Below are 14,185 nucleotides of genomic sequence, written 5' to 3'. Positions count from 1 at the left end.
TTTTTTTTTTTTTTTTTTTTTTGTTTGTTTGTTTTTTGTTTTTCCTAATGGAAAGTATCTTTTTCATTTTAGCTATCAGATTTGTGAGTTCATGTATGAACGAGAGCTTCGCTATGACAAAATCATCGGCTGTTACCTGCGTGATCCAGTGAGAAAGGTGAGTAAATTTGGTGCTGTTGACCTTTTTTGACAACAGTGTAGCCCACCCTGCTGGTAATAGTGTGAACAGGTGTAGCAGCTCTGCTCTTCTGTCTGCTACCTTAAAATTGTCCTCCCCTTCAGTTTACCCCTTTACCATAGCCTTTCTTAGCTATGGTAAAGGCTGTGTGTGTGTGTGTGTGTGTGTGTGTGTGTGAAATGACTGATAAAATCTAATGTTGTTAATGGGGGTGTGGAACGTACTATACCATTTATGTTTTTATGCCTTTCAGGAAGAAGTTTTCAACTACATTCACAACATCCTCTCTATGCCTGGGTACAGTGCTGAAGAGAAGCAGTCAGTGTGGCAGAAAGCGTTGGACCATATAGAGGTACAGTGTGGCTTAAACCTGGCATATCTGAGCTCCTGCTAACTCTTCCTGGATCTGCCTAGTGCTGATCTGTAAGCAGAAGTGTCACTGTGTTGAGTGACAGCATTTGGTAAGCCTTAAAAAGAGGAGATTTTGATATTGTTATGAACAGAAAGATGAAAATAGCTACAAAAGAAGTTGCCTTACTGCCTGAGATGTCTAGCACAGGTTTACTCTCACTTCCCTTGGCACAAAGTGCTGGTTGATTTTTGTCTTGTGTGGAGAGGAGTGCCCTGATGGGGGAAAATGAGGCAAACAACAGTTGAGTCAAAACTACTCAAAACGTAATTGGTAAAATCAGAAAATTGCTTAAGAAATCCTTCAGCATTTGTCTGCGTGATTCATGGATCTTAGCTTAGAGCACCAGTTAGCAGGATCCTGAAAATCTTGGTGTGCAAAGAGTGAAATTTATTGGCATTTCTCTTCAGCATTTGGTGTGAACAAAGCAACTTGCTCTGACTTTTTCAACATGCTTGTATGGTTTCACTAATGTCATACATTAGTGAAAGTCTCTCTCTTGGATTCAGGATGGCTTCCTTGGTTTCTTAGTTTTAAGTATTGTTCTTTGGATAATGTGACCATATCAGGAGGTGATGGCTAGTGCACAGTGTATGATGGAGAAGTGATCCATGAGCAAGTCTTTCATCTCCTGAGCCTGCAGCAGCAAGGTCAAGACATTGACATCACTGGCCTCGCAATTTGTGCTATTGGATTCCACATATTACTGTGTTAAATAAATTCAACATTGGTACCCAGGGCACTTCTATCCTGCAGGAAGATGGAGACCTAACTTCTACCCTAAGACACAAACTTTTGCCAAACTTTGTTTAATAACCTTTTCCACCACCTCAATCTCCCTCTGCTTCAGGAGACGGAGAGGTGCGTAAAATGATTGTCCAGTCAGACATCAGGCATCTGTTACATCTAGTTTTTCAAGGTGGTGTCAGCCTCCTCCAGGGTGATCTGGGGATGATCCAGGACATAACTTTGTCTATAAAGCAAGCAGTCATACGCCTGCCCAGAAAACAGCCACAGAAATCCATATCCTGCAAGGCGGACAAAAAAGTACCGAGGACCATTTGAAAGGTACAGAATATGTCTGGTCTCTGCTAGTATCTGAAAGCAGTGGATGACTAATGAGAAACTAAACGAAGATGAAGATGATTCAAAAGACAGTAAACAATGTGAATTCAGCTGTATGACACACACCTTGCTGAGCTCACTTCCATGTTTCAGGTACACTTGAGGAGTCTACAAAAGACATTGTTGGAGGTGATGGTTGTGCTTTATTTGAATAGATCTGGCTCATTGCTGATTTTTTAAAACAAATGTGGTGACATGCTGGCCTTTCTGAGTTGAGCAAACTATGTTGTCCCTTTTGATGCTTCCTCGAATCTGCCTGGTTCCTCTCCTACTGAATATGCTTTCCTCTGCTTGTATTGGTATATACAGCCCAAGTTGGTTGGCCTTATGCATGAGCAAGTCTCACTTCATAAGCACTATCATGTGTCCTTATCAAATCCCAGGTATGTCTCCTTGCTGGATGTCTTCAGCCTGAGGCTTTCGACGGTTGTGGTTCCGTGCTTTGGTGTCTCAGGACGGATCAGAAATGTCCTGGGTTGCCCTTCCTGATGTCTCTCATTGTATTGCAGCAGTTTTGATAAGGTTGTCATAGGCTAAGACTGACAACTTTACATATTGTGTTTGTTTTTGCTTCTCCAGGCTGATGGAGCCACTTCTTGAATATTGTACAGTGTCAGAAGTGCCCATGTCCAGCTTGTCAAAGCTGCATATTTTGCTGTTGTTGGCAAGCAATGGGAAATCTTCCTCTCAACTTGTCCATGGTTATCCTTAGATGTAGGATTTCTTGTACTGTTCCACTATCTTTGCTGAAAGAGACCTGCTGCTTTTATCTAAGCTGATTTTTGCTGCTTTCCTTGAAAAAATATGGGGAAGATGACCAGTTCTGTAGGTCACCTTTCTTGGATGCTGTCACTTCCTCCTTCCTTTTGGCACGGTCCTTTTTCAAGCATAGGTGAACAGTATGAACAACATCATGTGGCTTAGCAGCTCACTGGCTGCCTTGGGCTTTTGTTCTTTTCCAGTGTATTAATCCTGCTCTCAAACTTTCATAAGATTTAAAGTAGTAAATAGAATTTTACTGGGATGGTGCTGTCTTTCATCTGCTGAGGTATGAAAGCAGCAGAACAGCCTTTTGAGCTGAGACAAGTGGTGTCCTTTCTGGTGGATGTATGACATAAAATAGAGTTTGTAATCAATGCCATTTCTTGTTCTCTCCATCATTCTACACAGCAATTGTTCTATGATGTTTATCACTTTCAAAGTAAGATCTAATGCTCTCAATGCTATTTGTGAGGGTCGCCTTCTATCCTCAGAGCCGCATACCTTGAGTCGCTATTGTCTTCTCAAGGGCTGTCTGCTCAAGATGTGCCGTATTTGCAAACTGTTCAAACCTGGAGGACCGAAGTTGCCGAAGAGTTTACGTGGAGGAGGCTGTGAAGCTCACCACTGATCCAGGAGTGACAGTCACGGGGAGGCTGGCCGTCTAACTCCAGCCACTATCCAGACAAGTTGAGGCAGTGACACTGCATCCTTTCTGTGTTCCTCTAACTGTGCTGCTGTTATTAAGACCTTTTGCATCCACGGGATTTCCTAGGCTTGTCAGATGAATAAATCATGCTTCTTGGTACTGAGGAAGCAATTAAGAGCTGTGGCTCATGCAAGAAAGCTCCGGAGTCAAACACTGCAGATCTGCTTTGTCTTACCTACTTTGGAAGCAGTATGGTTTCATGTTGTCATGTTCTGGGTTACATGCAATGGGCAAATTTTCCTTTGCAAACCTCGCAAAATGCCTCCTCTGTGTGGCATGTCTTCTTTAACGAGCTTACGGCTAGGTCCTTCAGCTTGGAAAGAGCAGTAACTTACTGCCTTGTTGCTTCCTTGCTTCCCTTCACCCTGGTCTGGTGCTGATACCAGCTGAATAGGTGGCTGCTACATGTGTTAGGAGACCGAGTTACCGCTAAGCAGCTTTTCCAGAATTTTCTTTTTTTCAGGTGCGTGTTTATGAAACTTTTCTTTCTATATCACTTTTAACAATTGCTTTTGTTTTTTTAAGGCAGTGCTTTCTCCTTTGTAGACTTAGCAGGAGGGTTTGGGAAGGATTATTGTTTACTAAAAATCTGTTTGAAGCAGTTGCTTCTCAATTATTGCTTCTCCATTGGAAGTGTGAAAGCATTAGGAGCTGGAAACTCAGAACATGAGTCAGGTGAACTTGTATAATCTAGTATGATCTTTTAGATCAAGCCTGGCAGGAAACAAACAACAGGTACCGTAAAGAATTTTTTCCCCCTTTATACTACAGTGAAGAAATTATTCTAAGGTTCTCTTTCAGTTCTGGACAGATAATAGGGGAATTCGAGATTTCAGAAAACTTGCTTCCAAACCTCTGGTTACAATTTAGTTCAGGCCAGTGCTATTTAAAAACTGTTTCTATTTGTCTGAGAAATGCCCTGTAGACTCAGCTGGTGGCTTTGTTTCCTCTTTACTGCTGGATCTTTTCCCAGCTGGCGCTAGCTGGTCTTGTCAGCACAGAGTAAAGGACTGTTGTCAGAAAGGCTCGTGAAATCATTCACTGGCCTTAGAACAGAGATGTTGTCTGACTGGTGTGAAGAGTTTTGCATTCTTTCTGTTGCAGACTTAAATCATTGGCTTTCAAAAGTGTCTTTTTCCAAACTACCTTTCCTTATAATTATTTTCAAAATCCTTTTTGGATGATGGCATTCATTATTCTAGAGCTATCGTCTAGGTAAAGATGCAGTTACAATATGAATGGACTCAGTGGTGCTACACAATTAGATCACCTATAAAATTAAAGGTAATTGTTTTTGTTGTGATTCCCTCTCCAAAGGAGCTGTTGTTGCTGAGCCCCTGTAAAGCAGCTGACTTGGTAGCCATTCACTTCAGCGAGCAGATTGAGCGCATCATTACAAACCTTCAGGTAAAGTGTCGACGTTCTTGGCTGGGGCTTCTTTGCAGCGGTGTTGCCGTGCTTATGAGACACACACGGCACCCTTTGGTGCAGTCATTCACTTCGCAGATTGCGAAGAGTAATGTTAAGTTTGGCACTGTCTTTACATAGCTATAGCTTTTCAGCTGCAAGAATCACTGCGTTAAATTATTTGGCCTGTTTGTGACTACCTGGCCATAAAAATTTATGATCTCTGAGTTGCTGATTGTGTCACTTGACAGCACAGTTTTCAGTTTGAAGTCCACTGTTGCTTACACTCAGAGGTCAGGCAGACCTGGTGTCAGCAAACATATTCTTAAAGGAAGTGGCGTATAAGGGTTCACTTACGGAAAATGCCTAAATGAACTTCTTAAGCAAGTGCCAGCTGAGAACAGTATTTCCTTCAATAGATATGGTTCAGGAATTTATATGTGATTTATAGCACGTTACTTAAAGTGGTAATACTTTGTCTCTTCCTATTATGTAGGACCAGTTCTTACTGTTTCAGTTTCTGAGGAGTCTTCTTGACCCGAGGTATGTAAGAAAGTTGGACCATTTACAAACCCTTGCTTTAAAATGAGTTAAATATATTCTTCTGAAACAATGTATCAGTATGTGGTCTACATGCAATTTTAGGGTCTAAAGGAGGAGGCTTGCTCTTCAAACTGCCCAAGGAAAGGAAGAATAACACTGTTCGGTGGAGTATTCTTTAGCAGAGCCCACGTCTAGTTTCCTAACTGGGAAGTGGTGTGGGTTCCAGTAAGTGCAGTGTGACGCTGCCTCCACATTGGTGGGAGTTTGGGCACTGCATACCAGCTCTTTTGGGAAGGCTGTGAAGTGGTTACCCTGTGACTGAACTGCCATTTCTGTTCTCAGGCACCCACTGATTTAATTACTTGCCTGAGGTGCCCAAAATTTAACAGAAACAGAAAGATACTTTGGTCTATTGGCATTTCTCACTTATATCTAATTTCAAATTTACTGCCATATTTCATAGCAAACTTCTCTTTAACTAGTTGTTTGCTCCATCTGCTCCCGTTCTTTCAGTGTTTCAGCACTGAATGTTCTCTTTCTGTTGAATCAGTTTCAAATGCTACAAGCCCTTGGTTTTACTTATTTATTTTGTAAGACATTGATATCTGCACAGCTCTGGCTGCTTTCTAGCAATAGTTAATGCAATGCATTTTAGTAATTTCTGGAGAGAACTTGTTTTATCAATCAGCTACAAATTAATTATGTGCTTTATCAGGAAGAGAACTAAGAAAAGATAATATTTTATAAACTCAAGGGTTAATATTTTGGTTCTTATTTGAAAGTAATGAAAAAGCATGTTCTGGAAGATAGAATTTGGGAATAATCACTATTCCGGTTTTTGTTAAGATGTAAATAATAATGATAATAATAAAAAGCCTTACCTTACAATTTCAGAAGTTTTAGAATCATGTTTGTATGGAAGGGGTTAGTTCCTACACCTATCATGTTTCTTAGAAGTCAAAATTCTGATTTTACATTCTGACAAAATTTGGTTGGGTTTTACAGGTAAAGGAATTGTATGATTTAGTTAAGCAGAAATTATATCAAGCTGGATGTTAAGTAGGATTCAGTTTATGCTGTGATATCACTTCATTTACAGCAAGTGAGACCTGATGAAGGTAGTAATTAACCTGTGTTTTAATCTTATGTATAGAATCTCTTCCATAATCTTTGAATAATAAATCCATCTAATCTAGCTCCACCATAATTAGACCTAAATACAACCATTTCTCCAGTAGTTATCCTCTAATCAAAAGCAACATACCAGGTGTTCAAACCAGCAAAAGGAACAAGTTTTTGTATCTGATCATACAAAAAAATCTTTGCTCTTCCCTCTAAGGCTGACGTTCAGCAAGCTGCATCAGGGTGCGTGCTTGTCGTCTTGTGCCACGTGCACTGTAGCAAAGTTTATGTGAACAGTTGCTATTCTGCGTTGCAGAGTCCAGTAAGTCTCTGCACTGCGGTATGATTTTCAGCATCCCAAGCAGTGACAGCCAACCTTGTACTGGCTGGTTTGCAGTACCAGACTACTCAATAAGTAAAAGATAAGTGGGGTTTTTAATGCAGAAAAATGAACAAAATAGCATTGACCACTGGGATGATTTTTTTGTAACATTCAAGGTCCTCTGGACTGTTAGTAATGCAATAAGGTTGTCTCCTTCTAAGACATATCAAAATGAGCTGAACAATATCCTGAAAGAGAGAAGGAGAGAGAAATCTTACTATAGAAGGCCTAGTCTGCAGAAGTGTCTATGCTTTGTAGTATAACGATACATAAAATTGATTAGGTTTTTCAGAAAACATTTGTCTCCAGTCAATTTAAATGTTTATAGTCTTTTTTTTTCTGAGCAAAATTCTTATTGAGAGAGAGACTGCAAATGAGCTTTTAATGTCTGAAATACGAAGGATGGCTTGATCACATGGGGGACGACTCATCATGCTAGTGTAACTCTACTGAGTTGGTGGAATTGCGTTAGGGATTAATTTGGCCTATTTAATTTAGCTAGAGATTTATTTTAAAGGAGTTGGAAAGAGGTGAGGGGGGAGAGGGAGGAAGGAAGAGAAGGGAACAGGGTTAATAGAAGCTGCCTAGGGAAATTAAAACCAAATGTCCATATGTCCGTGTCTTATAAACAGCCACAGAAAACAGAGAATGTTGTGTATGCCAAGACATGTGTAACATACACTACATAAATGAACTGAGGTTCATTTAGTACAGCTTTTGCTTTGTTTTCAGTTTTAACCTCTAAGGTTTTTTTCTCTGTAAACAAATGCATTGGAACATATCTGTTTGTGATACAATTTGTGTATTGTACCCACAATGTTAGTGTATTTAGCAACACAGTGTTTTGGGTCTATAAACTTATTAGCAGATGTCTAAACTGTTAGGTTCTGTTACAATGGCTCTTCTTATTGATAAGCTAACCATGACATGGCAAGACTCACTTGTGCTGGGATTTGTGAGAAGTCAGTAAGGATCTCTTCCTTCCTGAAAAGAGTATGTAGATTATGGCAGGGGAAGTGTTGGCATGTGTATGTTGAAGATGTACTTGATCTCACTGAACTGAGCAGGACCTGCAGGTCTCAAGGCTGATCATTAGTTTTTGACATCCAGCATTTTTTTCTTTCTCTCTCCTCTGGATTTCTTTAGTGAAACAGTTAAGAAGAAGCCATGAATTTTAGGTGTCAGTGTTATTTCCAGACTAACTGTTTGTTCTTGTACCAAAAACGTATGGCTTACCATTTTTCACATTTGAGTAGACAGAGAAAGCACTTTTTTTTTTTTTTTTGTCTGGTGCCAAAAAGGAGAACACTTACTGCCTTCTGCGTGTGGATAGAGTTTAGTATTTGAGTTCAGAACACAGCAGTTTGGTTACTTTTTTTTTTGTATACTTGTGTCCTTATGTTGGACACTCTGATCAGTACCTGTGAGGCTTTCATTTCTAGGCAAATATCATTTATAATCAAGCAATTCACACTGTAATCATGATAAGCTGCTTCAGGTGTGCTGGGGCTCAGTGCTCTGCTGGCCTTTATTGGATAATAATCCTGGTAGCTTTTGTAGCTCCCTGAAGACGATATGGTCAGGTGGTATATTAGACCTCTTCCATCCCATGGCTGTAGGGCTTGCCCATCAACTCATCACCTCCTGAATAGGAATTTCTGTTCAGAAAGGTAACAGAACTAAATATATACTTTAATCTGTTTCATTTTCTAGCTGGGGCTTCAGAACAAGCTTAAGAGGCCTGTTTCCTACCGAAGATAAACTTTTGCTGTTTCTCTGCACAAGGAATTTAATCTACAGTGGTCATGAATTGCTGTTTTAGTTTGCAGGGCTGTAGGTGTTCTATCCGTCTCCAGGAAAGGGTCATCTTTATTATCCCAAATCTTGGAAATCTCATGCTTTGTGGTTGCTGAGAAACAAGATGAGTGGAAAGCAATCAGTACATAGGGGTAGTGATGGGCGCTGTGTGCAATTCTGCTGTCAGTTTTGTTTAGCCACATTAGAAGGATACTTAATGAGCCAAGGGATTGGAAGATGGCTGCTGCTCAAAATACTGTAGTGCCAAGAGCTGCTACTGGAAAAGAATTGGAAGAATCCTTTTTAGAGGGACACCTCTATTAAATGAGTTTTTCTTATATTCTGAGCTTCACTTGCAGAAAACACATAGTTTAAAATCAGACAGGAGACCCTAGTCTGGCCTCCTGAACAGCTCATGGCAAGTAGCATCACCCATGGCCTTAAACAGAAAAGAAGAGAATAATGCTGTGCCTACACTGCTGAGTGCCTGACCATCACGGCAGCATTGCTTGTGTCAAGCTGGAGGAAGTCAAGGAGACAGCAAGGGCTGGAAACACAGCAGAGACTGGAGACTTCGCCTACCCAGACTGAATGAGCAGGTGACATGATGGGAGATGAGGTTTTTTAGTTCCAGTTGGAAATAAATGGTTCTGTGGTGCAGCTGGTTATGAACCCTTGAAAGAGGATGCAGCCTTTGGCTTGGTGCTGAGCGATATGCAGCACCTGGTTCAAAACCTTACAGCTGGAGATCTGCTCTACCACAGACCATAGTGTGCATAAAGTCATTGTCTCTGCAAGAGCAGAAACTAACTCACCACAGTTTTGTTCAGTTTGAGAAAGAGAACTAAATGAGGGTATTTCCAGAAAGATACACAAAACCATATCTAAATGAGGTAAATAGAAGGGATCATATTCTAGCAGATGAGACTTTAAAACGTGATAAAGCAGGCCAAAGAAGAGTTTCAAGATCAATAAGCAAAATATCTTTTTCAAACACATGCAGGGTAGATCTGTAGCACAAACAGATGATCAGGATCTAAAAAGACCATTAAGCTACCTTAAAGCCATAGCAAAGAGCTTGGTGAATTTTTGCATCTATTTTCCGCAGAGTTGCTGGAGTGGTGTCTGGACTGGAATCTTTCTTTACGGGGTCTTAGGTGATACGTTCCATACTGAGGACTCGGTGGAAGTTGTCATGTAACAAATGAAATACCTGGCTGCTATTTCCAGCACCACTCCTAGTAGAGGCACTATAATTTTTCTCTTAAAAACACTGATTTTTTTTTTTTTTTTTTTTTTTTTTTTTTTTNTAAAGACAACACAGAACTCAATATGAAACTCTTCGGCAAGGCCTCTGGAGTAGTTTTGACATGGGTCTCCCATGCCTTTTGTGTTCCAGAGAAGGCGTCAATCAGGACCTGATACACTTACCGCCCTGCATCACTGAGCAGTTTATTGAGCTGCTGTGTCACTACAGCCCAGACCAGGTTTTGGACACACTGAAAGTTATGGAATTCTGCAGGCTGGAAGAAACTATCCAGGTAGGAGAGAAATTAATGTGAAGAGAGGCTAGGGAAAACCTTCACATCGGCTCCTGCCTCTTTAAAGTATGTAAAAGTACTGTAAAAGTACTTTAAAGTGGGTTAATTCCTAGATACTCGCCAAGTCTAATTCTAGCACTGCTTGGCCTCTCAAGCTGCAAAACTGCTCTCTTGCAACATGGTTAGCTATATTTAATATACTGATTCAAAATTTACTCTCTGGGCTTGTTAAAAAAGAACAAAAGGCCATTAATATACTGAACCTACTGAGTAACTGCAGAATACAGATTGGCTTCTCATGGATTTGTTTTGCGTGAAAACAGACTGCACATGTGTGCAGGAAAAGATCATGCTTTCCAACTTGATTAGAATAGAGTTCCTTATGCTGGGAATGTTGGTTTATGTGTTGGAGGCATATGAAATCATGGGAGCAAGATTTGCTGGAATGCGACACCACCAAAATTTTACTGGTGCTGAAGGAATACCTGTCTACAACATTTTTGATTAGTAGTCTGTCCTTGATCTTGATTTGTGTGTGTGTTTTTAAGATTTTGATGCTGGCAGTAGCGATGGTGTGACTTTAGAAACAAACGCAGTAATAGCCTGTTTGGGGAGAAGTAGGAATGTTCAGACTAGGTAACGTGCCTGTAAGCACGTAGAGACAAAATCCTCTCTGACCGTCCAGTTGTTGTTGCTGTATCAAGTAAACAAAGCAAATGCCAGCCAATTTCTCAAGATAGAAATTCACTTTCTATTTTACCTTAGATAACACAGAAACATCAGCTTCATGAAGCATCTTCATATTTACTGGAGAAGAAGGGAGATATCCATGGTGCCTTTCTGGTTATGCTTGAGGTATGGTGCAGAGATCCTGAATGTGGCATTTTTGCTAGGCTCCTCATCAGCATGATAACATGTCTTAAGGTTTGATATTGTCACTGCTGCTCATTTAGTTTCCTACTTGAAAGCATGGAAGCATTTACCTTCTGTCAGAAAGCAATGTTTTAGCTTGTCTGCAGACTCAGTGTATTAGTATATTTTTCTGGCATGTTTTGAAGATTGTCTTTCCAAGCATAACAGATAGATACTGAAATTTATTTTTCTTAAAACAAAATCAAATTTTGAGCTTTTGTTTACCTTTCCATATTTGGAAAAGATTATGTTAGTCATACTGGGGAAGAAAATGAGGGTGAGCCTTTGTGAATATACCTTTTTAAAAATGCATCAAGATTCTTAGGTTTAATACTCTGTGTCCTTTCTTTTCTTTTAGCGACTGCAGAGCAAGTTGCTGATGCTTATGCAAGATGATGAAAGTAAGAATTATCAATTTAGAGTCTGTTTTCTATCAAAGAGAGACAAATACAAGAATGTAAAATGTATATGTTTGACACCTGAGCTAATGAGATCCTCTTTCATGGTTCAGATTTCCAGGTATTACAGTGACATTTTTTATATTCACATGGCTGTGGTAGTTGCTATGATGAGGCTTCCTCACTCTGCTACTCAGATCTATAGCAAGACTTGCAAACTAACTTTGTGATGGATTTTCTGTGTTTTGTCACTTGCCTTGTTAGCTCTTTCGGCTGTGACTGATACTCTTCCTGGCTTACCGGAAATGTTTCCCTTATTATAATCCATTCAGACTTGTTATGAAACTGTATCAGTCATTACATGAGAACAGTGATGAGAGGCATCTGAAAGTAGCTTTTCTGTAGCAAACTCCTCAGAGAAATGAGACTGTTCTGCCTACAGAAAATGAATGTATACATACCTGCACCATTAGCTAGCCCCAAGACTCAAGGGAATCTAATCAGTTGCAGTGCTCATATTTGTTGCTTAGCTATATCTTAAACCACAACTAAGATCTTCCATATTAGACTGTATGAAATGTTTTTTATAGGCCCAATTGATTCTGCTATTCAGGAAAAACACTGAAAATCAAACCTGTCTTTATAGAGTAGTTGCATGTTATAGGGAACAAATGTTAGATGAAAAGCATGATTTTATTTTGCAGAATGATTGGGAGCTAAAATATCTAATCATTTTTATAATTCAAATTTGTCCCCCCTCCCCAAACTTAGGTTCAGCAGAAGTCCCTCTGCTAGAAAATATTGAAGATACTTTAACGAAAACAATTGCTCTTTGCCAGAGGAACTCACACAATTTAAACCAGCAGCAACGGGAGGTAAGGGAATAAAAAGCATGTCACTAGAACTGACAAAAGTCTCTGCATCCCTAGAAACTTTCTCCTTTCATGCCCCTTCCCTTCCCTACCTATCAGTTCGTGATGCATCACAAGGAGTCATTGTGTTGCCCTACATCATATTCTTCTTGCAAAGGTAAAGATTTTAACCCCATAAGAGAGAGTCTCTAGTGGGTGCTCACTTGCAAGAGTGAAGCACAGAATGAAGTGCCTATCAGCAGTGGAGAAGCAATAGAGACAACATCCTTTCCCTTGTTCTTAGCTCCAGTTGAAATTTTGGCTGCTCCAGTTGAAATTTTGGCTTGAATGTCCTTCAGACACTAAAGAAAGCAAAGGATTCCAACTTTGTACCCTTGCACTGAGCAGTTGACATAGTTATGAATTTAATGTCAGGCTGATCTTTGAGGTTATACCACTTGCTTGAGTTCTTACAGAGAGCTTGTCTTCTTGAACTGAGGTTACGTCTCCATTTTGCTAATGTCAGTGACGTTGAAGACATCTTTACTCCTACAGTTACACATAGCTTACATAGCTAAACTCAAACGGAAAACATTGTTCATGTATCTGAAGACACAGCATGACTGGAAGTCAAAAAATCTCTAATTTCTTCTGAGCACTGTCCAGTGTGCAAAGTGACTAACTCAAGTTCTTCTCTCAGAGGGTTTTGCTGTGCTACAGACAGTTGCTGTGTTTTATCAGAGAGAAGGTGTCTACATGCACATGCAGAATGCTTACAGCCAGCCTGCCTAACTAGGTAGATTTGAATCGGCGTTTGCTGTTACTCTAGGTCCTGTTCCACCTAGTGGCTAATTGCTTTGTCAGTGCCCAGATAAGGTTTGACTGTGGCCACCAAATGAAGGACAAGCTTCCTAGGTACAATATCCTACGAATTTTCCAAACTCCTATATTACAGTTTGGCACATGTGTTGGACTATTTAGGTGATGGGTTTTATTTACATTACTTCTGTATCATCGATGTGCGTATTTCCTGGAGAATTTAGACACCTCATTCAAGTCAGGATCCATTCACTGTTCAGCCTTTTAGGTAGGGAAGTCTCTACCTCGGAGAGTTTGCATCTTACATGAAGAAACTGGAGAGGGGACAGTAGGAGGCAAAGTTTCCCTGTGTTCTGATCACAGAAGTGGTATGTTTGTCTGAAATATGATTGAATTAGACTGAAAGCAGATCCAGGAATGCTTTGCTCTAAGACTATTCTGACATGTTTTGGGTCTTTTTCACTGCGGTCGTAACATGAGAAATGTAATTCTGTTTTTCAGCCTGTGAAAGTGAATATTTAGAACTCAAACTTTGATATTGGTCACACCTGAGCTTTAGGTTTACTGTTTTCTTACTGGGTTTGCCTTGTGTTCACTTACTTTAGGCCCTCTGGTTTCCCCTGCTGGAGGCTATGATGTCCCCACAGAAATTGTCTGGTTCTTCACAGTATCGATACTCTGAGTGTAAGTACTTTGACATTTTGCAGCCCCAAATGCTAATCAAAATCTGTGCTTTCTCTCCTACTTTACTGGTCACTTAGACAGAAAGCAGTTTAATTACTCAAGGCCTAAATTCCCTGCCGTAGATCTGAGCTGTAGTAGTTGCAGGACTAAGAGCTCAAGTTGGGCATTTGGTAAGTTGCAGTTGTGAGCCAGATACTTCTTTTGATCCTCAGTGGAAGAGATGCCCTACTGCCAGCTCCTCTGATCAGCCAGTTCCATTGAGGATGGCCTCAGTTAAAAAGCCAATATGCACAGCATGTACAAAGGCTTTCCAGGCTGTAAGTAGGTTACAGTCTGCACTGTGGAACTTCTGATATAAGGCTATGATCTTCCATGCCTAGGCTTTTTGTACTCCTATGCCTGCATCTGTCCTATTATGTATCAGATTGGTAAAACTCAAATACACCAGCTAAGTTCTCCCTTCTAGTTCCATCCCACTGAATCTGTTGTAGGTGTCGGTAGCACATCTGGAATCTTGGAAAGCTTCGCATTATGGGAGCCTTAAGAGCA

General features: G+C 40.3%; 1 protein-coding gene across 3 annotated transcripts in view; it reads left to right on the top strand.

Moving 5' to 3' along the window:
• VPS8 (VPS8 subunit of CORVET complex) overlaps nucleotides 1-14,185 on the top strand; it is a 93,332-nt gene that overhangs the window by 45,132 nt on the left and 34,015 nt on the right. For all 3 annotated transcript variants that reach the window (XM_085303906.1, XM_085303908.1, XM_085303907.1), the window contains exons 31-39: nucleotides 73-157; nucleotides 432-530; nucleotides 4,498-4,587; nucleotides 5,084-5,130; nucleotides 9,831-9,972; nucleotides 10,738-10,827; nucleotides 11,243-11,285; nucleotides 12,054-12,157; nucleotides 13,558-13,636. In XM_085303906.1, coding sequence (XP_085160032.1) covers nucleotides 73-157; nucleotides 432-530; nucleotides 4,498-4,587; nucleotides 5,084-5,130; nucleotides 9,831-9,972; nucleotides 10,738-10,827; nucleotides 11,243-11,285; nucleotides 12,054-12,157; nucleotides 13,558-13,636 — 779 coding nt within the window. The remainder of the gene's footprint in view (nucleotides 1-72; nucleotides 158-431; nucleotides 531-4,497; nucleotides 4,588-5,083; nucleotides 5,131-9,830; nucleotides 9,973-10,737; nucleotides 10,828-11,242; nucleotides 11,286-12,053; nucleotides 12,158-13,557; nucleotides 13,637-14,185) is intronic.

This window comes from Rhea americana, unplaced genomic scaffold, assembly GCF_003343005.1.
Source record: "Rhea americana isolate MKP2758 unplaced genomic scaffold, rheAme1 scaffold_200, whole genome shotgun sequence".
Lineage (NCBI taxonomy): Eukaryota > Metazoa > Chordata > Aves > Rheiformes > Rheidae > Rhea > Rhea americana.
The sequence above is the reverse complement of the archived record's forward strand: the minus strand, read 5'-3'. Positions and strand labels throughout refer to the sequence as shown.